The sequence below is a fragment of the Pan paniscus genome, chromosome 16 (genome assembly GCF_029289425.2).
Source record: "Pan paniscus chromosome 16, NHGRI_mPanPan1-v2.0_pri, whole genome shotgun sequence".
Lineage (NCBI taxonomy): Eukaryota > Metazoa > Chordata > Mammalia > Primates > Hominidae > Pan > Pan paniscus.
Window position 1 is genome coordinate 38,361,256 of NC_073265.2, and position 24,233 is coordinate 38,385,488.

Consider the following 24,233-nt stretch of genomic DNA (forward strand, 5'->3'; position numbering starts at 1 on the left):
TATATTTTTTTGTAGAGATGGGGTTTCACCATGTTGCCCAGGCTGGTTTCAAACTCCTGGGCTCAAGTGATCTGCCCGCCTTGGTCTCCCAAAGTGCTGGGATTACAGAAGTGAGCCACCTTGCCTGGCCACAAAACTTATTTTTTGAGTTAGGTAACTCTTCTTCAGTTGAAGACCACTAACCTACAGTGGTTCATAATCCGAAGCTTAAAATAGGTTTCTGGAAAGAAAGAAAAAAATTCCATTCATTACTCTAAAAATTGAGAGTTGGGAATATAAAACTATTAAGTACCACAAATAAAATAACTCAAATGTCAGATGTATACTGCTTATGTAGTTTCTTGCTGGGCTAATGCTATCAACATAATACCACCTACCACTGCTGTGTGAAATGCAGCTGAAATAGAAGTAGCTAATCTGTTTCACTCCTCTTCTACTCCCACAACTTGGAAGGCCAAAGGATTTGCAATGACAATTTGCAGTGACATTAGTTTTAGACACTTACATTGGAACCTTGGTTATACGGCTATTAGTCTGAAAGTTCTTTTGACTTTCAAGAGCTGTCTGATTGTGTTATCACTGTACTTTGAGATTGGGGTGGTCCATTCCACCAGGTGAATGTTACATCTGAGAACATTATTTTTAGATATATAATAAATTCACAAGTGGTTTCTTAGATGTTGCAGTCCTTAAATAGTTCATTTTAAAGCACCATAACAAGGCTTACAAAGCTTGGGAGAGAACATTTCTTACCCCACGTCTTTCCTTGGCTTAATTTCCTGCTTTAAAGTGTTTAATTTTATACTGAAGGAATAATTCCTGAGACATTTGTTTGCAACATGAATTGTTCCAGGTCAGATAATTAAACAGCTCAGGAGAGAACAGCTCCTCCATGAATGCTTCAAAGCATAATTAAAAAGGTAATCTTAAACATGGAAAATACTAAAATCCTTTCAAACCAAATGAACAAGATTTTCAGTACTTTAGAGAAGCATTCTTAAAACATTCAACAGCTATTTTACAGAAGTATACATTTTTGAAGTACTAGATCAAGCATATATATTGTAAAGTTACTGTGCTGATCTTGAGCATTGTAACTAATGTAACACAGTAAATACTTAAGAAGTAGATTACGTATTTTTTATTACCAATAAGGAATGTGCACTTCCAGATAAGTAAAAAAACCCTTGAGTATTTAAGCCTTACAGCATCTTATGACACATCCTGCACATATAATCAGTTCTCAATTACTAATTGGTGGAACTGACCATTTCAGGCAGACATCCTGTTACATTCCTAATCACCTACTACTTCCTTCCCACCTAGTGTTAGCTCAAGGAATTTGTTACCTTTTATATTAGCTTATGATAAACAAAATGGAGAAAATTTATAATGCAACCAATTATGTAACACATTGCAAAACCAAACAACTTTCTATTTTCCATGTCATTGCTCCATTTCTTGAAATACATTTTAATTTTCTTCAGTGTTATTTAAAATAGATGCATAAAAATTTATTACTGTCGTAAACAGTAAGGGATAGGCAAACATTTGAACAGAAATTAGATACTCAACACTTGGCATTAATATGTTGCTAATAAGCATACCAAAACTTTTGACAACTTCATGGGATGACGCTAGAGATTACTTTTTCTAAACTCTAAACTCCCATAAAATGGATGTACAATAAAACAACCTTTAGCAATTAATTTTAAAATGCCCTTACTTCAGAATTAAAAAATTACTCTAGATTATATAAATTTGGACAGTCTTCCACATGAAACCTAGACATAACACGCAAGTTACTGGCACACTGGTAATTCTTTTCATGGCATATGACATTTGCCTGTGTCAAAAATAAGTGATATTAAGTAAAATAGAAAACTGGAAAATTACTGTGATAAACTGGTGATGAATTTTGTACTCCCACAAGTATGTTTCACTTATTACATATGTATACATATGCACACAAAAAAGTTTTGGTCAGCTATTCATGTGGAAATTCTGAGCAAAGTTTATAATTTTGCCAACACGGAACAAAGTTGCCCCCGAATAGTAAGTACTTAAGAAATAATTTTTTCTTTTTTCCTGTCACAGGGTTTTAAGGTAGACTTGGCATATACCTTTGATGCCGTAATATTTTTAACTACTACAGGTAGTTTAGATATTATTATACGTGACAGTAAAAAAGTAAAATTTTAGAGAACCACACACTGGTTTCTTCTGAGACATTACCTAAGACGAATCTCCTTAAAATTCAAAAGCAAGTAAGTGATGCTAAATTTTAGCATTTTGAGAAACATGTAGAATCACTAGTTGACAGTTTAAATTTGTGGTGCTTAATATAACACAAATCCTCCAAATGGCATTTAAACTCACATTTTAATGGCCCAAGAAGTTACTATAAATTTAATAATCTTGAGTTAAAGAGAACCTCCATTTTGTCTTCATTATGAAATTTCTGCCAAATTCCTGCTTAAAACTGTATCAGGCTGGGCATGGTGGCTCACGCCTGTAATCCCAGCACTATGGGAGGCCAAAGCGGTGGATCGCCTGAGGTCAGGAGTTTGAGACCAGCCTGGCCAACGTGGTGAAATCTTGTCTCTACTAAAAATACAAAAATTAGCTGGGCGTGGTGGCGGGTGTCTGTAATCCCAGCTACTCGGGAGATTGAGGCAGGAGAATCGCTTGAACCCAGGAGGTGGAGGTGGCAGTGAACCGAGATTGCGCCACTGCACTCCAGCCTGGGTGACAAGAGCGAAACTGTTTCCAAAAAAAGCAAAAACAAAAACAAAAAAACCGTATCAAACAAATATAAATAGTATGCTGATTTGGGGGAAAAAAAAAAACCTAAAACAATGAAAACTAAAAGAAAACCTCCAGAAAAAGAAAAAAAGAGGAAAATTTTAATTTTGGTCACATAAATGAAGACCAGATGCCTTTTGTGTCACATTCTGAAACCTGATACTCCATTTCTTGTTCTGGATAGTGTTCTTAAACACTTTGATACAAAATAGTTAAATGTCAAATTCCTTTTTTTGTTATATACTTCAGTTCAAAATGTTTATCTTCTTCAAAATGCTAGAAATATTTAGTCATAAATCCCATATGAAGAATGAAACTCCCAGCTTTACTTGTGTATGCTCAAGCCTCACTTCAAAAATCTAAATCAAAAGAGAAATTTTCAGGTTTAAAAGTGACTAAAATAATATTTTAAAAAATCCTTAGTAAATTAATGATTACAGATCTCTGAGCTTCTTAAAAAGAGGTAAAGGGAATCCACTAGGCGAATAATTTTTTCTCTTATGGACTAACTGCTTCACCCATAGATTTAGACTGACACTGACACCACAAAAGCATACATACCTGTGTTTACTGAAGAACTGTAACTATTGATTAAAAAAGAAAATTTCCCACAAAATTTCTACCATCATGGATATTTTAAATATTAAGAATAAGAGTTTTTCAGTCTAAGACAAACCTAAGTCTTACGTAAGGTAACAAACACTACCACCCACAGTATAGCTCATTTAAAATAGGCCTCACTTAAATATTAGGTTCTCAGTTTTCCTGAAAGATGTATCAGCCTGTAGTTAGAAGGGACTCATGTAATGAGAGCATTACTTAGTACATATATACTCATCTTTAAAAAGAAATCAGTTATGTTACATTAAGATGTAGAGAAAAAGTATTTAATCAACAACTTTAATGTAAGAGCAAGAGTGAGTAATGGAAATCCAGCTCTTGTAGTAGACAGCATCTACTTGTGGCAGCCAAAGATTTCTTTGCAGTAACTTTTAGCTAGGTTTAGGGATAAAAAGAAGAATGAGATGAACACATTACAATATGATGTAAACCACTGGTATGGTTTTCACAAAAGTGGAAAAGATTTAATGAGTGAATAAATGCTACAAATTTGCCAATTGATTTTTAACTTCCCCTAAATTTGTATTTCGATAAGCAATCTCTAAGATTTCAACTCTACAATATTTGATGCACAAAAACACAGAAAAATGTTTTAAGGGAAGAATAAATTATTTTAAGTTAGTCAGACTGTTAAGATATATTTAAAAACCTGTATTCCAGAACAAAAGTCACAGATGACTAACAGAAAAAAAAGAACGCACCTATATCTGGGTAAACAAAGCTATGTAATACACAATTACAATAAATTATTATGGTATAACTTTGGATACTGTTATATATTTAGCCCAGTTTTCCAAATAACAAGTGCATGCTTTCTCTCTAGAAAGTGGAAGATGCACTATTGTACAAAGCAAAGATAGCACAGGAGAACTGGGCACTGTAAGAATTGGAGGATAAAGGTTAAATCATTTCATTCAAATCTTTGAATTCTAATTCCATCAACTCAAAAGTTAAGAAGGGCTTTAGCTTTCAAGGGTTATCACATGCATACATATTTGAATACAGGCACAAAAACTCATCATTTTTATTTGGATAACAAAGGGTCTCCAAATTATATTGAAAAATAAATCCTAATTAATATCACTCTTGTAAAAAAAGTTTAGCACACTTTTCACAAATGATTTATGTAAAAGAGAAAATACACATAATTTTATAATATCTTAAACTCTTTTATTCCCTACCATAGACATTTTGTCTTTTGTTTTCTTTCCGTTTTCTACAATTTCCAACTTGTACCTGTGTTTAATACTGCTTTAGTCTGCTAAAGACATTAACTGATTGCTTTTCTAAATCTAAGGATTATATATTTTTAGTATAAATATATATCACATATTTTCGTAAAATTTTGACAAAACCGAATAAGCATGCCTTGTTTTAAGTCCATGCTCCTTCCACTGTTTATAAAATCTGATTTAATGATCAAAAAATTCTTGGTTGTCACTCTTCTGTAACCACAATCTTCCTTCTGAACTGCCACCCAGTTTTTACATAATAATAACAAGCAATAGAAAAACCGAAGAAATTATGTTAATCTTAGTTCTTCCTTTCGACACTATAAAATAACGTGAACTTTTTAAAAAATGAAACAAATACATCCAAAACTCAATACATTCAAATGAGCTGAGTTCCTTTAAGGTAGTTACCTTGGAAGGCCACAGTTCATTCTCCTAAGTATACTGCCACTGCTCAAAAAACCTTTAAAACTCTTTTGGGATTGCCTTCAAAGCCAGTTATATACTTTCTGCATTACCTCAAAGGTAATTAGGTGGAAGTTTTGGAAACTTTCATTTGGTGCCAAGTAATGGTAACTAAAAATAATCAAGCTTCCTAATACTATATTTTTTAAAACAATGTATAATCATAAAGTTTAGTGTGTGTGACAAATTAACTTTGAATGCAATTCTAAAAGAGTAAACTCAGCAGGTTTTGGGCAATGGTAGATTGCTGGCATTAGGAAATAACCTTCCAGCATGATCACTATGCAGAGTAACATTCATTTAGCTGTCTATGTTCTGGCATATTCGTTTAAAGTGAACATTCTGAGAGTTAGTATTCTTTTGAAAAGGAATATCACTCTTTAAAAAAAAAGAATTTTATTCCTTTAAAGCATCACTGTCATAACTATGCACGTGTTTTGTTAGAAAGTAGTTCTCCTTACTCTATCAATAAAGACTACTTTTAAAAACTTGAAAGCAAATAACCAACTTATTTGCCCCCAGGCTTTTTAAAATCATTAACTGAAGATAAAATAATTTGAAATTTCGAAGGTACTAAAAAACAAAACAACTCCAAATGTAATAAAAACACATAAAGAACCAAACTACAATTTCTGAGCTGCACTGTTTATTTTGCTGCTTGAAACCTAAGTGACAGTATGCCACTATAATTATGGGGTTTCGTCTAAACCTTTACTACACTGCAGGTACAGAAATATACGGACACATTTTTAGAGAATTGACATTTTGCAAAATGCAGCAAACATTTTAATTTATACATGAGAAAACGAAGTGTTCAAAAGGGTATGCATTTCAAGTTATTGCAGGTTATTTGTGAGAGAATTTCTGCAGGTAAAACATGTTTAAATTTAACCAACAGTAGCGTGTCAGTGTATTTAAAATCATGACAAAAATCTTCTCTCTGGTCATGTTGCCCATGACAAATTACTATCATGTTGTACGTTTAGGGCAAGATGTCAATACAGCATAAATCCCATGGTATTTTGGTTTTCTTCTGGAGATTAAAGCTGTTTTTCTTGGGATAAATGCAGCAGCAAAACACAAACCAGTTGATCAAAAAAGCACTTCTGCCATAACTCCAATAATTTTCAGGACACATCAACCGACAGTAGTTTTGCCATTCCCAGTTCTTTTAAGGATTACATCTCTGCACTGTTGCCTTAAGGACGTCTGTAAAAGCTTGTTCTCTGTTAAGCCAGTTTACTGACTACAGCCTGGTTGAGAGAATTTAGTTGGTTGGTCCATTTATCTAGTGCAGTATATCGTGCACCACCCCTCTTCTGATGATCCAGTTCAAGGAGTTGGTTGACTTGATCAATTCGGCCATGAATAGTGCTAGAAATAAATAAATAAGATGTGTCTACAAAAGACTTTCATCAAGCACAGTTTCTGGATTAATGTTTCATAAAATACAGTATCAACAAATGCCAAAAAAAAGCAGCTGCCTACATTAAATGAGTTCAGTGTTAGTTTTAACTTCACTGTGTTATTCAAACTCTAGATAGAAACCAGATTTCAGATACTTTTCATCAGTTTCACTGAAAGACCCATAAGGCATAGATTTATCCGATTAATCAAAGGCAAGTATCACCTGTGAAGCTTTAAACAATGTACTGTTTTCAAGTAAGATATAATTTCAAAAATGTTATGTACCACATACCCTATACTTAAAAACATACATAAATACTATTCATTAAATAATTCTTTGGCTGTATATAATAAGAAATCCTTCTGAAAAATCATTTAGAACTTTTTCTGAGATGTGTTTAATATGCTCATTCATCAAAAACCATCACACATACATATATATCTCTTCTAATAGAAAACCATACCCAAGGGTGCTTTTTATGAATAATCAAGAATCCAATTGTTACCTTTGTCACTATTATTCAAAACTTATGGTACCAAATATTTTGTGATGAAAAATAGTAAAGTACTTACTTATCCAATATGCACTGCACCAGCAAGCTCTCCACATCAGCTACATCTATGTTTAACTCCTAAGACAAAAGACTTGTTATATACCAATTAACATTTTAAAGACTTCATAATTTTACACAATCATTCTAATTTTAATTCATTTCTATCACTTAAAGGAAAATTAGTGAAGAGAAGATTTTTAAACATATTTCATTATCACTTCAAAATATATCCGAGAACACAGGTATGATAAAGACTTAAATTTTTAACTTCTGAAGCACATTCCTGCAACAATTTTATTGTGGTTGAAGTTAACCCTTCATCAATTACATATTTTAGCCACTACTTTCCCCTACAATTTTCTCTGAGGGTGAAAGAATCCTTAAAAAGAAATTTAGTGATTCCTAATTTCTTTGTTACAATGTTAAGGCTCTTTTCTGTTAACTCAATTTATGCCAAGAAAACAGAAAAATTCACACTAAAAGTAAAGCCCAGTCCCAGCTACTCAGGAGGCTGAGGTAGGAGGACTGCCTGAGGTCAGGAGTTCAAGACTACAGTGTGCCACACTGTGCCTGTGAATAGCCACTGTACTCCAGCCTGGGCTATACAGCAAGACCCTGTCTCTTAAAAAAAAAAAAAAAAAATTAAAAGTAAAGCCCTTAAGTTATGTTTAATTTAAAAAATGTATTATTATAATAAAATGTTACCAAGTTAGAGTGACTCTTAAATGGAAGACTGGTATACTGCATTTATAACTATAAATTATAAACATCATTAAAATCTATGAATATAAGTACCTTAGAAATAAAAGGAATATGTATTCTTGTGTAAGGCTTAATTAATTTTATAAGCACTTGTGTTCTGATGTTTCGCAAAAGCTCTGAAAGACAAAAAATTAAAATAACATTTTATTTAACAGTTTGTATGATATCTTTATGGATCATTATGTACTCCTAATTATCTTCTCAAAATACATCTTCCTGCTTGGCAAGGATATAAAGTGTTTAGATTTTAAAATACCTAGGTCAATGGATGCACAGTATGATCAGTTGCTGCCTATCCCATAATTTCCTGTTCCCACCTCCTTGATTTTGTTGACGTTGAGACTCTACTAAAATATTATTTTGCCTTCTCAATATTACACTACTTATCATTTCCTCAACAGTTAATATCTTTAAAGAAGCTGATTTATACCAGCCAGCCAAGTTCCTTGTTTTAGACTCTCTCAAAACCTAGAGTACTATATTTTATATGATGCTTTTACAATTTCCTCCAGTTTTGTCTGTACAATAGTTCTTAAAAATTTTTAAAACCAGGTTGAAATTCATGTACAAAGATTCTACATTTTTCTATATCTATAAACTGCAGTATCATTCCAGGTTCATGTAAGAACTTTTAAAATGTCTGTTGATTAAAAGAGAAAGAAAGATGGGGAACAGAACATTACTTCTGATGCATCTGAAATTTAGTTCCAAATGGTCATTTAAAAACCTTCAAATAGCTCCATAATAGGTGGGAAAATCGGAGCTATAAAAGAAGTCCAAGAGCAAAGAGATGATTGTAGTCTTTGGTAATTCAATATAACTTGCTAAAAACCTCATTCACTTACTGGTATGAAACCTTCACAGTGTTACCTTATCTTTCATAGTACATATATCTTAGCATTATCTATAGCAGGATATTTTCATAACTTTTGTTATTTGTCAAAAATAAACCTTAAAAATTAACTTTGAACCTAAGCATCAATAATAAACATGCAACAGCATCTATATTAGATTTTTTTAAAAAGGGACAGTTACCTTAAACAAAATGGACATTATATATAAACTTGACTATAGTAATATGAAATTGGTCAATTTCTTTAAAAGAGCTTCATAATTTTAAGGAATATCCCATCCAATGACAGCATTTAGAAACATATCTATACTTTGCAATAGACAGAAAGAAAACAGCTTAATGCCATGCAGCTTCATTAAGTGGCATTTCTTTGACAGTGGCAAAGAAAGTAATAGAATCCAGTTGGCAGAAAGAACATACCTTCAATGTGTTCTCTTATGAAAGGATCATCCATGATGTTGCTGTGATTTGTTTTTAGAATCTTTTCAAATTCAGTGATGTCATTATTCTGATAGGCACTAATAGAAAAACAAAGTGTAAATTATGTCAAACATGAAGAAGTTATGTATTAAATCAGATAATCCAAAGACCCTGCTTCTCAATTTTCATATGCAAAAATCTAAATAATATTACACTTTCTGTCATGGAAATCACAGTTAAACAAGCACACATAACCTTCTGCCAAAAAAACATAAATTTCCTTTTCATGCTTTTGGTTTTTTAAAAGAAAGATTAAATAAATCTTCTTTTGGGGTTATATACTATATTTATACAAAGTTAATTAAAATCACCTCAATATCTTACTTCTCTTAAAAGTTGGCAATAAAACATTTAACAACTATTTAATGTTTGATGTTTTCAAATGAAATTGTGCATTTAATTCCTAATTGTTCATAATGAAAGGAACCAGGTTTCATGTACACTACATGAAGGGGTGTAGCCTCGTCTTTCAAATGAGAAAGCATATCCTCTGTGTAGGTTATTCAGAAAATGCAGCTTCTTAATTTTTATCTTCTAGAAAGCTACCAGCAACTGTGAAAATTTTCAAAAGGAACATTTCTCAATCCCCTGTTGCAGAAGGCCAAAGACTGATTTATATTCATAATTCTCTGAGGTATCTAGTATCTCCTCTTGAAATAATTCTGTAAAGCTCTATGGGAATTGCTAAAGGTGCTGAGAAGGAAGAATCCAACCTTGTGGATATGGCACCATTGTCTGCTTTATACGTAAGACATTATCATCAGCTATACTGCACGCCCTCTGCTAGTGCTTCCATCTGTTGGGTCCCAATGTAACCTCATGTTAGGGGCACGTGATTCAAGTGCTTTGACAGGAATTATTTTCCTCTAGTCTCCTGGCAACTGACTAGGAAGACAAAATTAGGAAGCATTACTTTCTTACCTACCCCAAATACACTGCTGTAATATACTATAGGAGGACATATTTAAGCATTGAAAACACTTGCACAAACATTTGTTTTATATTTGTGTACATACATATTTTAACCGTAAGACATTCTTCCATTTCTTAAGTGGGGTTTCAAAAAAAACATCTTATACAAAATTGTGGGACACCATGCATCACATCATGTGGGTCAAAATTTACCATTAAAATAAGTTTTGAGTTCTAATACAGTGGCTTCGCTGGAGTAGTTGGATATAATAAATTTATAAATGTCATTATATATTCTGATATGGGTCAGATAAAGGTCTGACAAATCAGTCCTTTAACCAATTTTAATGTACTTAGCCAATTTAATTTATACAAAATATCAATGTCTAGGGTAAAGCTTTTCCTCAATATTTCTTAGAGTTTTAAAAGTGTAAACTGCTGCTTAGCAATTTAACATTATAAACAACTTTGGTTCTTAGTTAATGTGACCAAATGTGAATGAAATAAACTATCTGAAATAAAGATGACGTTTCCTTTAATAATGAAAAGCAACCTAATTCAACAAACAAATTAAAATAAAGAAGTAAACAATAAAGAAACTGATTTAATGTGGTAACTTAAGGTTTTTAATTCCAAACTGTTCTTAGTCCCCCTAAAAAAAAACGCTTTTTTTTTTACAGCCAAAATTAAGGTTTCTTTAAAAAAAGTTAAATGAGGACATTTTACACAGGAACTTTAATATCATGAAATAAGCTATCTTCTCCAAGTATACACAATTTATATGTAGGTGACCCATAATGTGCAGTCTAATAGTATTTTCTGTTAAATGAAAAAGTACTATAAATAGAACTTCTGGTCACCTAAATTATTTACATATATCTGCAAAAAAAAAAAAAAAAAAAAGCCCTGCTTCATGTCCCTAACTACATTTTTCCAGCTGTGGTAAAACTCAGCTGTACAACTTAAAATAAAAGACTTGAAGAAATTTAGTAAATTTCTTATACTTTTTTAATGAATAAAACCCACAAAAACCCTGGGTTCCATTTATTCTATGCCTGGAGGAAAGTTTCTCTTACTCACTAATTCCTTTTGCAAAAATGGGCCTTTTCTTCTAGGTTTTTTGTTTGGTCTTATCTTCCATAATTTTGTCGAATATTAATTGACTATGGTAGGTTCTTCAGTGGTTAACCATCATTACATCTTCCTCCACAGAATCATTCAATAAATCTTGGGTTTCTTACCAGTACGACCCTTCTGTCACCCCACACTCCACCTCAGAAAATTATCCATTGTAAACATTTTTTTTTTTTTTCTGAGACGGAGTCTTGCTCTATCACCCAGGCTGGAGTTCCGTGGCGCAATCTCAGCTCACTGCAAGCTCTGCCTCCCAGGTTCACGCCATTCTCCTGCCTCAGCCTCCCGAGTAGCTGAGACTACAGGTGCCCGCCACCACGCCCGGCTAATTTTTTGTATTTTTAGTAGAGACGGGGTTTCACCGTGTTAGCCAGGATGGTCTTGATCTCCTGATCTCGTGATCCACCCGCCTTGGCCTCCCAAAGTGCTGGGATGACAGGCGTGAGCCACCACGCCCAGCCTATCCATTGTAAACATTTTTAAAAATACTTTCATCTTGTCATTGAGAAAATATATGAGTAAAAAAATATGCTTATGCTGTCTTGTCTTACTGAAAATTCTTGACTCATCTTGGACTAGTTCGTAATTTCATTCTGGATTAAGAGAGGTATAGGCAGTATCACTGTGAAATAATGTTTTAAGACATCCACAATCAGTTTTCCACTGAAAGACACAGGTGCATGCGTGCGTGCGCAGACAGACAGACACACACACGGATAATAGGAAAACTAAGTAGTAGATACTTTATAAAATCTTGTGGCTACAGAAAATAGCGTAATAAATAACCTCAGAAGATAAAAATTCTACAAACTTTTCTAAGAAAATACAAAAGGGCAAATGTTGAATATTAACTGAGTTCTGAAAAGTTTTCTCTCTCTCTCCTTTATGAACTGCTTTAAGGAAATTTACCTTAACTGAAATACAAAATCTTACCTTACTAAATTCGTCATTGCTAAAATTTCTGGATCATTTTTGTACGGCTTGGCCTAAACACAGTAAAGAAAAAAATTAAGTATATGTACAAAGAAACAACATTTCAAAAAAAGAAATAACATTTATTTCCAGATAGCTGATAAGAGAAATAAACAATTAAAACACATGTACCTCCTGTGAGTCAAATGGATTTATTCCCGATTTCATAAGCATATTTGCTAAGACCAAATATTTTAAGCAAGTGGTTCGTCTTGGACTTCCAGATTCATCATAATTCTTGAAGGCTTCAAAAAAATCAGTGTGTGCCTTTTCAAATTCACCTTCCCTCAAGTGCATTTTACCACCACATTCTGTGAAGAATAAGACATGAGAAAATAGGACATTTTCAGTTCTGTAATAACAAAACTGACCACCTCATAAATGCCAAATGAAAACTATTTCAGTGCCTTTCAGTTTTTAAATTCTGTAACTTGAATACTACTGGCCCCAAGGTATACACTGAAGTTCTAAAAAGCAAGAGTTTAATTAAACACTTTGATATCTCCCCATGCCACTGCCCACCCTCTCCAAACCAAACTTGCCTCTGATAACTCCCATAATCAGTGGATGAGGGATGGCAGACTTGATGTGAAGTGACTGCTCATAGAGTGCTTTAAGTTTTTTGTTATTTTTCTGTGCTGTGTACATTTGAATTTCCAAAGCATATATTTCTAATAACTGTGTACCTTTTTTCAGATCATCTTCTCCATCATCAGTCTAGGAAAGCAAATATTTAACTTTAGACAAGATAGAATTCAGACAGTAATTCTTATTTGCATTAGCCTGGAAATCTTACATTTACAATACTATTTCCATGTGAAAACACAATACAAATTTTAATTGGGAGCTACAGTACTAAGAATACCACTTGTAATGGCCAAAAAGAAACTAATACATCCTTTCTACTTTTTAATTATGAGATAAGGAAAAAGTAGCCAAAGGTTTTTTGTATAGTAGTCCTTCCTTATCCACAGGGAATATATTCCAAGACCTCCAGTGGATGCCTGAAACTATGTATAGTAGTATGTTTTTTCCTATATAGTAAGTCCTCATTTAACACTGTCGATAGGTTCTTAGAAACCATGGCCTTAAGCAAAACAATGTACAATGAAATCATTTTTTCCCCTCATCAATGTAGTGTTGAACAAAACAACATTAAATCACAGTTTCTAAGAACCTATTAACAATGTTAAGTGAAAACTTACTATACAGACATACCTATGATTAAGTTTAATTTATAAATCAGGTACAGTGAGACATTAACAATAACTGATCATAAAATAGAACACATAACAATATACTATAATAAAAGTTATGTGAATGTGATCTCTCTCTCTCAAAATATCTTATTTTCAGACCACAGGAAATAAGCTGACCACAGGAAACTGAAATTGAAGAAAGCAATCTGTGGATAAGGGTTGGGAGGACTGCTGTACGTATGAAATGTTTTAATGTTTATGTTTTTATCTAGGAGATTTATTATTGTCTTCCCCAAATCTTCACAACTGCTTTAGAACCACTTATTCAATTAAAAAGCCCTTCCTAAGTCCCTTCCACATGCCAGGCACTGGGTCTGTCATGGGGAAATACAAAGTTAAAAAAGCCAAGGTTCTCGGTCTCAAAAAGTTCACACTCTAGTAGAAGATTAATCTGTCAGTAGATAAATTACAATATAAGTGACAATGACTAGGTGAAGCATAAACCAAGTGCCTAGGAGAATGAAATAGGGACTAACCTTCCTGGAGGACGTCACAGGAATCACAAAAAAGTGCTGACATTTGAGCATGACTTTAAAGTTGACCAACAGCCCATGAAATGTGGGCCATGAAAAATAGCAATATGATCAACAGGAAGATATTCATAAATATCTCACACTGACATACACTAAGCCAAAATTTATTGGGTCTTCAAACTTAAAATTCTGTTTAATTATTCACTAATGAATCATAACCAGAGTAAAACATACAATATACAAAACAATTTATACATCTAGAGTATCCTGCATCTTTCCCTGAACGTACTTCCATCAAAGTACTAAGTAATATAATGCTATTTACCATCCTGATAGCATTTTTATGTTCTTAAAGCAAAACTTCTTCAAAGGGTTTTCTCAAATTCCTTATATACATACTGAAAGACCCTCCACCATTCAGAGATGGCTGCTCCAGCATTTCCATTTCATAGGGAACTGAACCTCCAGTTCGTTATGCATCAGACTAAAGCATCCTAACAATGTGTAGATAAGAAATAATTCCTAAGTGACTAATCTGCTTTACAAAACAAAACTATTGAATATCTGCAGGTGATTCATTTAGAACAGTTTCTTAATCGTTTCTCCCATTCACAGAAATGACACATATATCATTAAAATAATACTACATGGTGGCAAGCGTGGGGAGGGGTTGAAAAAAAGTAGTACGTGGCATTGGAAGAGTTTAAAAATATTTAAAGCAGTATTTCCACATTCAATTTAAACTAGTATTAAATGATGTATTTGGTTAAGACAAAAAAGGGAATATAAAATGAAAGCCTGGTTAAAAAGTTATAGAGCCATTCTGTCCTGACCATATGGCTTTTCAAATTTAAAGTAATTAATTACAGAAAATAAAGAACTCAGTACCTCTGTCACAATAGCCATACTTCAAATGCTTGATAGCTACACATAGCTGGTGCTACCATATTTGATAACAGATATAGAACATGCCCAGTATCACTTGAAGTTCTGTTGGACAGTGCTGCTAGGATTCATATAAATTGGAATATAAAAATATCTTTATTACACATGTTTATAATATCCTGGCTCTGTTTTCATAGGGTATATAACTACATATCAATATAATAGTAAGTATTACAATAGGCCTGTTTGTTTATTGATACTGGTACCTCATTAGACAAAGAATAAAGATTGAGGGGCCAGGCATGGTGGCTCACACCTGTAATCCCAGCACTTTGGGTGGCCGAGGCGGTGATCGCCTGAGCTCAGGAGTTCAAGACTAGCCTGGGCAACATGGCAAAACCCCAACTCTACAAAAAAATACAAAAAATTGGCTGGGCATGGTGGTGTGCACTTGTAGTCCCAGCTACTTAGGAGGCTGAGGTGGGAAGACTGCTTCAGCCCAGGAGGCAAAGGTTGCAGTAAGCCAAGATCGCACCACTGCACTCTCCAGCCTGGGTGACAGAGCCATACCCTCCCTCTCAAAAAAAAAAAGATAATTTTATAACTTGTTTTCTAAATTTTATTTTTCAGATAATGCTTAAACTAAAACATCCCTAAACAATATTTTGAATATAATTATTGCTTATACTTTTTTTTATTATGAAGAAATATTCAGAAAAAAATAAGGGAGAGCTACCTGGCATGACTGATGTAACTGGCGTAAAATTTTTTGAAGCTTTCCATATTCCTCTCGTTCTAAATATAATTTTCCAAGCTGCAAGAAAGCAAATTTATTAAAATCAAGATTTCAACAGAAGATGTGCATCTTTAGGAGACTTTATTAAAAACACCCACCCACTTTTCAAAAGAAAAGTGTAAGTATTATAACGGTTACCTTTGTGTTTGTCTTAAACCACAGTCTATCATTCTTAGCATCTTTCAAAGCTTCCAGTGTTGTTTCATAGAATTCCTGCAGTAAATCCATCTGACATAAAAAATCAGAATTCTATAATTGTAAACAGCAAATTTGTACCTGTTAATAAAGTTAATTTGAACAAACTAAAAGTGCATCTTTGAACTTTAATACACATAAGATACACTATCTGTATCTTACTGTCTTCTACAGTCCAAAAAATTAACAAACTGAAGCAAAATACAGACCAAATTTACAAGTGCCATGATGCGTTGTTTTACAGAACCCAGAAAATATTTCCCCATATAAACATAGTGCTGTAAGTTCTCATGCTGTAATAGTACACGTTTGTCCTTCCCAATCTAATAATACATTCTGTATTTTATTTTACTTTTTAAAAAGCTATTCAAGCGAAGCAGTGGGAGTGGAGAAGGAACAAAGTAATCTGTAACTGGTTGTGCTCAATTAGCTGTAAATACCACTCCACTCAGATCAGCCACTCATTTCATATTAACAGCAGTAAATGAAATGTACATAGAACTAGTTGTATTATTACTAACAGTGTATATCTTATTCACTCAACTCTTATTTGGAGCCTACAATGTGGCAAACACTAAGCATGCTGGTGAAGAAACAACGAATAAGCTCCTTCCCTCAAAATTCTTCTATAAATGTGACTAAGTAACTCAACTGCATAGCTTTTAAGTCACTGGTAAACCATGGAGGTGGGTGGAGAGAAAAGTCTAGTATAATTTTAGCTATGTCTAATCACCACCAACTCACCAATCTGTGTGGCATTTTTTCATGGAAATCATTATTTGTTTTACATCTTGTTAAGTTCCCCTGCCCACCCTCTTCCCCCCCGCTTCTGGCTTTGCCTTTGTTTGAATATCTAATTCTCTGCTTAACAGGATCAAGAAGAGGACTAAGAGCAGGAAAATTTCACATTTTCAGAAAACACTCTCTATTTATGCATGACTGCTGATGGCATATTGAATAGAACAGAGTACCACCCACCCAATATCTGTTGTTACTTTCAAAAGACAAAAACCTTACATATAACCACACACAGAGCATGCAGTCCTGAAGTTTCAAAATCACTCGATTCCCTCTCCCTGCTCCAATTACTGGCATAATATTTATAAACAGTATACAAAATATGTTTTGATGACACTTGTTTTTAAGAGTTGGAAAACATTTTCCCACTTTAGGAAAGCTCCATGATATATAGCTTAACTCTAGAATTAGTGTCGTTAAGTGTTAATATTCTAACAAAACATGTAAGTTTACCTTCCTCTATTGGCATTACATAAAATTTAAATGTAAAGAGTACAAACTGCCTGAAAAAAATGACATCTAGTAGAAAAGACATTAAATGAGGCTGATTCTGATCTGAACATTCTTTGATTACGAGTACAAAAAGTATCAAATATTCTAAGAAATACTAAATGACATAGAGACTATATCTTGTACTCAAGTATCACAGAGTAAGAGGACGAAAAACTAAAACTGAGGACTATACTGCTTACAAGGATAAGGACAAATGATCCAATTAAAAATTATCTTAGCAAAAATATATATAAAATAATCATTGGTTTTCTTAATAACCAAAATCTAGACTCATAATGAAAGCACTATCACTCCCAATACCTTCTTTAGTTTCTTTCATCAGTAGCTCTTCTTTCATTATCCACCCATCCTTTGCAGAAGCATTTACTGAGCACCTGTTGAGTAATGCCAAACACTAACTGATAAGAGCACAGGCACTTCTCAAAGATTTTAATATAACCAAATCCACACAAATAACCTGTGATTCAGTGTATTTAACACCTCAGAATGGCTAGCTAAAGTGTTAATGTAGTTTATTAGAAGGACCTGTGGTAGCAACTGTACAGGAGTCTAACATAAGCCTGAAAAGTTGTTTACAGATTTTAGCATCTGAAGGCATTATTTAAAGAGATCAAGCTGGAGTTATTACCTTTTACTATTATATAATCAGTAATATAACCAGGAAAATAGTACTTATCATTTTTAAAGCATACTAATAACTAGCATAACTACTTAAATAGAAGCTCTAGGCCTTTCCATCTATAAAGAACAAAGCCCTTACTATAAATAATAAACACACTGATCGTCCCAAGAGGGGAAAATTGAGTCTAACCTGTTTAGAAGTAGAGATATAATCAAGAATAGAATTAATGGATTTTTCAGAATAATTTCTTGTGACTGCACTCCGAATATAGGTCAATAGCTGCTTATATCTATTCATCATTTCTGGAAAGTTTGTCTGTGAGAAAAGAAAAATGAATTATCAGATGCAAATTTAGGTACTAAAATATGTACACATGATTAAGGTTATAGAATACACTACTACATAATGAAATGTAGTTCATATAGCTCCTGATATAGTTTTGTAAAAGAGGAACTATGTATGACAGGAGCATTGTAATTATCTTAAATTTGAAATGACTAGATTACTCAAACCAAATGTATAAAGTTAGCTTATGAAACAAGTACAACTGCTAAATTTTCCAAATTTCAGAAATTGTCATTGCACAACATATTTAAATCATAAAACCTACTAAAATATTCATAAGCCAAAACATACAAATAAAATCCAAGTTTTTTCTTTTTTTTTTGAGACAGAGTTTCACTCTTGTTGCCCAGGCTGGAGTGCATGGCGCGATCTTGACTCACCGCAACCTCCGCCTCCCAGGTTCAAGCGATTCTCCTGCCTCAGCCCTCCAAGTAGCTGGGATTACAGGCATGTGCCACCACACCCGGTTGATTTTGTATTTTTTTTTTTTTTAGTAGGGACAGGGTTTCTCCATGTTGGTCAGGCTGGTCTTGAACTCCCGATCTCAGGTGATCTGCCCGCCTTGGCCTCCCAAAGTGCTGGAATTACAGGTGTGAGCCACTGCACTCGGCCAAAATCCAAGCTTTCAAATGCCTTGGGTACCTGCTATGCAGGATATTAGCTATATACTTTCCTGTAATTTTATCCCTTCCTCAGGAAGCTCTGCAATAAGAGTTACCTGTTTCTTTTCTCCCTACAACTGGCTGGTTATATATAAAAATGTGAAATTAAACAATTTTTTCAAGCCTCAATACTCGTTTCAAGTCAAGAAAAGACCCCCCATCTAAGGTTCTATTCAAAAATAGATATAGTAAATGTTGTTATTCCTTGTATTTGTACTATTGAGGTTGTTCCAGGAAACAAGAACGGTCTAAAAAATAAAGGAGTACTGAGACTTATTCTGGGAGAGGTTTACCATTCCTAAGTATATCCTGTAAGTCAATTTATGAGTCTAACCTTATAACCTGCATCCACAATCCTCATAATCTGCAATTGCTGTTAACCTCTCTTTTTACTGAGTTCTATTTTCTTTTTTTTTTTATCAAAGACATGAAGCATTGGCAGATACAAATGCTTCTTTCCTTGACTAACTGAACATATGTATTTATTAGGGTGAGGAATAAACTAATAATGCTGCAATTATCTTGCTTATGACAATACATTCTGCCCTGAGGCACAGCACGAAGAACAAGAAAACTTGAGAACAATCCCTGAAACCTAACCAAGAATTGAATTATAATAAAGAAAACAGCAGAGGTGGAAGGGACAAAAAAAAAAGGATAGAACCATGGAAATATATACATATATAAAACCACTTCTGTTTCCAAGTTTCATGTGGGGGTAAATGATAGGTGACATCCTGTCAATGAGCTGCTAAATCCACATTACAGTACATATCTTGCAGCAAAAGGGAAATCAGAGAAATACGACTATCCTAACTTTGAAGCTGTATCTTGGCACTGAAATAGGAGTTTTGCAAAAAGTTACAGTTTTTGGCTGGGCTTGGTGGCTCGCTCCTGTAATCCCAGCCCTTTGAGAGGCCGTGAGCATTGCTTAAGTCCAGGAGTTTGAGACCAGCCTGAGCAACATGGTGAAACCCCGTCTTTACAAAAAACACAAAAATTAGTCAGGTGTGGTGGCATGCGCCTGTAGTCCCAGCTACTTGGAGGCTGAGGGAGGAGAATAGCTTGAGCCCGGGAGGCAGAGGTTGCAGTGATGCAGTGAACCAAGACTGCGCCACTGCACTCCAGCCTGGGCAACAGAGCAAGACTTCATCTCAAAAGAAAAAAAAAAAAAGTTAGCTTTGAATTTATCTCATGTTATAATAATTTATAGCTCATTTAAAAAAAAATTACATTCTAATTAAAGACTGAAGGAAGAGTAGGTAAATTGGTCGCAGAGAAGTTGATAGTGAACCCTTCCAACTTTTTACTATAAAATCACCACACACAACATAGCTCCTACTCTGAGTCCAATCAGAAAACGAGAGGGGCAGGTACAGAAGCTGAAATCACTCTTGTGAACCATAACTTATTCACAGATGCTGCTACAGCAAACAAAAGGTAGATAAGGTAAACAAAATAACATAAAATGCAAAAAACCCTCTCCCTTCCTTCCCACTCTGCTCAAGGTAAAATGGCAAAACCAAGTCTTAAGGGTAGCACAGTGTTCAAATGGACTCGAAACCACTGCTAGTACGTTAAAATAGCAGATTTCTATAGGGATTCTTGGTATTATCTCAAATCACAGAACCTACGAGTTAAACATTCAGCCCCTAATGGCACTATAATTGTTTAATCACAAATTTCTGTCCCTTGAAACACTTGGTGCTTCTTCCACAGCCTTCTAAGTTATTAATCTGATACAGTAAATGTTTGTGTTTAATATTCTTGCAAACAGAAAATGGAAAGAAAGCATGGGGCTCTGGGCAACATAGAAATGTTTTGAGAGTATCAAAGCAGTAGGAGTAGAAAGGGTAAATATAATGTAGATAATTTTCATTCTTTAACTAGATTTAAGTGCAATATACAATATACTTAATAACATTTAACATGTTTTGAATTGTTCTGATATATTTTGGGGAAGAAATGAACAAAGACATTTTGTCAACAGCTTCTGTAGGAGATGCCATGGAGTGCCCCTCCTATTAAAGGTGAGATAAACGATACCAGAGTGACAGTACCTCAAAAAGAAGAGGTACAAGATTAGTAGAAGTTAACCTGGATACAAGTACTAGTCAGACGGGATAGAGAAGCTAATGGAGAGGTGGAGGAAACATATCATATGGGAAATACAAAAACAAGGGAAAAAGAAAGTGGTAACATATCAGCTATTCTTCAATTTGCCATAGTTCCGGAACCTTCCAACTGCTTCACTCCCTGCTCATCTGAGCTTCAACTTCATCTTTCTCTCAAAAGTTCTTCTCCTTTAGTGATCTAAGATTCATGTTTGTACCTAGTCCTATCATCTGATCCTTTTTCCCTCCACTTCTACCCTGTATTCTTTACCAGTTTAAAGAAACCGAGGAATGACATTTTGAGTATAATGTTATAATTCCAGTTTCTCTAGAATAAGTTATGAGTTCATTCAATAAAATATTTGAGCACCAACCAAATGACAGTCACCATTATAGGTTCTAAGATTATAACAACGAATAAAACAAAGTCCTGCTCTCATGGAGCTTACAATTTACTTGGGGGGAGGGGTGGTGTGAAGAGGAGCAATAAATAATAGATCACATGGTGACATATGCAAAGAAAAAGAGCAAAGAAGAAATTTAAGTGACGATGGGAAGAATGCTATTTTATATCAGGTGGTCATGGGAAGGCCATTCCGATAAGTGGTGCCATTGAGCAGAGACCTGAATCAAATGAAGAAAAAATCCATATGGTTATCAGAGAAGAGCTTCTGAGGCAGAGGAAACAGCAGGTGCAAGCCTTTACACAGGATTGTGCTTGGGATGACTTGAGGAACAGCAAGAAGGCCAGTGATGGAGCAAATAAAAACAGCAGCAAAGGATGAGCTTACATAGGGACTTGTAGGTCATGGTAAGAATTTTGGATTTTACTGAGGGAGATGGGGACCACTAGAAGATATGGAGCAAAAGAATGGCATAATGTGACTTACATTTTAAAAGGATCACTCTGCTACTTGTGGAAAACTGTAGCAGGGTAAGGATGAAAGTAAGGAGACCAGTTAAGAGGCTATCTCAATAATCCAGGTAAGAAATCATGGTGCCTTGGACCAGAGTAGCAGAGGTAGAAATGGTAAGCACAGTCATACTGGATGTAAAGCCATGTGGATTTGCCAATGGATTATTTGTGGGGTAATAGACAATGAGAAGAGTTAAGCATAATGCTAACGTTTTGGCCCTAGTCAATGGAAGAGAAACTCTTTATAATAAACAGGAGAATTTTAAAACTCCAAAGTAAACACTAATCCTTTGTGGAAAAGTCAATCTATTAATAATGCAGCCCTGGCAGGGTGCGGTGGCTCACGCCTGTAATCCTAGCACTTTGGGAGGCCAAGGCGGGCAGATCACGAGGTCAGGAGATCGAGACCATCCTGGCTAACATGGTGAAAGCCCGTCTCTTCTAAAAACACAAAAAATTAGCTGGGCATGGTGGCATGTGCCTGTAGTTCCAGCTACTCAGGAGGCTGAGGCAGGAGAATCGCTTGAACCCAGGAGGCAGAGGTTGCAGTGAACCAAGATTGCACCATTGCACTTCAGCCTGGGTGACAGAGCGGGGAAAAAAAAAAAAAGGCAAATACTGTAAATGCATCTAAAAGAATAAGTTTTCTTAAATAGAAAACTTCTGTATCCTATGAAGAATTTGTTTTTTTTTAACTTAGTATTACTATAGTCCCAACTGCAGAGCAGACTAAATATAAAAACACATCCAAAGAAGTACTTTAGAAAAGAAGATATAATAGTACTTTGTCGTGATGAGGTTTTTACCTACAAAATTTATTAGTTTAATTCCCCTCAAAACAAATCTTACCAACTTGAAGTTAATCTTAATCATTTGTTTCAGTGCTTTAAATCCCCATTCTCCTTTTTCACCTTCAAGTTCCAAAACCTAAAAAGAGGAAGAAATTTTTAGTTTATCTTAATATTAACACATTATTTTCTAATGATGCCCAATGTGTAAGTATTGAATTAATTTTACACTATATGCATAAAAAACATTTCCCCAAGGATACCACCATTTCTCAATGTCATTTTTCAGTCTTAAAAAAAAACAAGTTGTAAGATGCCTACATAAGGATAAGCAAGCTTAAAGTTCCTTCATCAGCAAAATAAAGAGCCACTTCTTGATTATTATATAGTTTCTGAAATATTTTTTCCCCTGAATAACCAACCTATGGTAAAAATAATCCGTAAGTGTATCAGTAAGTCAAGAAATCAAGCTATTCATAATAATGAAACCACAACTGTATGATTTACCCCTAAAAGAAACAAGATTGCAGTGATAATACCTACTGACCATCATGTTGGTGGTTCTTCTGCCAGAACCATCCTAGTTTTTCAGGACAATGGCCCTGCTCCATAGACAGCTTGATTGGAAAAAACATCAGGATAACCGTTTTGAAACACTTGCTTGTGCTGCCTAATGCTAACTGATAGGATAATTAAGTATTCAAAACACATTTCTGAGATAAAATCACCTGGGACTTATTTGTTCTAGCATATCATTAAAAAAATTAACACATAGAATCAAATGGAAAAGAACATAAACCTTTTGGAAACTGCTTAATGCCGCTTTTGGGTCATCTTCTTTTAATGCTTTGGAATTATAGTACTGATTTTCCAAATCCACATTTGGCTCGGAGTTACTATCTTCAGAGTATTCCTGTGTTGGAAAGAAAGAAATATTAAAAGAAAAAAAGAAAAGAAACCCACACGTAGCAACGTAAAAAGTGAATGCTGTTAAGACAGAAAAACCACATATTTTTACAAAACAAAACAACCTTGAATACATACGTAAAATGCCACTGATATTCAACTGTTATATAAAACCAGGGGTTGAAGAGAGGAGGAAGGAGGAGTCAAAATCAAGTGTATAGCAGAATATAATCATTACTTTCTTTCAGATGAAAGCTAAAATTTCTATAGAATCAACATAAAAGAAGAATGCAACCTAATATTGGTTAATGACCCCAATTCTGTAGTTGTTAAGCTTTCGTTAGTCATGAAATCTGAGGGAAACCTAATGTAGATGTGTTCTAATTATTAATCTTTGGTTCTGTAATCTAATTTTTCTATTCCCCAAGTCTAAATTTCATTATTGTAACACAGTTTAAAACTAGCTAGGATGGTAATCTACACATGGCAAAGTCATCTAGCACTAAATATAATTATGTTAATAAGAATACTTTCCTTATGTGCACTATACAACAGCTGTTTATACTAATGTTAACTTAATCAGCTTTATAACAAATCAAAATAAATAAAACAAAATGGATTTATATAATTTTATGAGACTTTCCATTACATGAGTTCAATTCTTAGTGGAAAAAAAACAAGGCAGAAGGGAAAACTGGAATAAAACAACTATTTTGTGGAGCAGTATAAACAAGAGTGTTACACAGTTCCAGGACATTCAATCT

At 34.1% G+C, this 24,233-nt stretch overlaps 1 protein-coding gene across 2 annotated transcripts in view; it reads right to left on the reverse strand.

Annotated features, from left to right (window-relative positions):
- Nucleotides 1–4,426: 4,426 nt before the first annotated feature.
- Nucleotides 4,427–24,233, reverse strand: part of COPS2 (COP9 signalosome subunit 2) — a 29,606-nt gene continuing 9,799 nt past the window's right edge. Inside the window, exons 2-13 of one of the 2 annotated variants that reach the window (XM_003831492.5) lie at nucleotides 23,363–23,476; nucleotides 22,625–22,702; nucleotides 17,928–18,053; nucleotides 15,749–15,838; nucleotides 15,551–15,628; nucleotides 12,740–12,914; nucleotides 12,330–12,508; nucleotides 12,159–12,211; nucleotides 9,120–9,217; nucleotides 7,880–7,962; nucleotides 7,104–7,162; nucleotides 4,427–6,497 (exon numbers count right to left, since the gene is read on the reverse strand). In XM_003831492.5, the coding sequence (XP_003831540.1) occupies nucleotides 6,353–6,497; nucleotides 7,104–7,162; nucleotides 7,880–7,962; nucleotides 9,120–9,217; nucleotides 12,159–12,211; nucleotides 12,330–12,508; nucleotides 12,740–12,914; nucleotides 15,551–15,628; nucleotides 15,749–15,838; nucleotides 17,928–18,053; nucleotides 22,625–22,702; nucleotides 23,363–23,476 (1,278 nt within the window). In that variant the 3' untranslated portion in view covers nucleotides 4,427–6,352. Of the gene's footprint in view, nucleotides 6,498–7,103; nucleotides 7,163–7,879; nucleotides 7,963–9,119; nucleotides 9,218–12,158; nucleotides 12,212–12,329; nucleotides 12,509–12,739; nucleotides 12,915–15,550; nucleotides 15,629–15,748; nucleotides 15,860–17,927; nucleotides 18,054–22,624; nucleotides 22,703–23,362; nucleotides 23,477–24,233 lie in introns of both variants that reach the window. The other variant, XM_003831493.5, reaches the window with a different exon arrangement.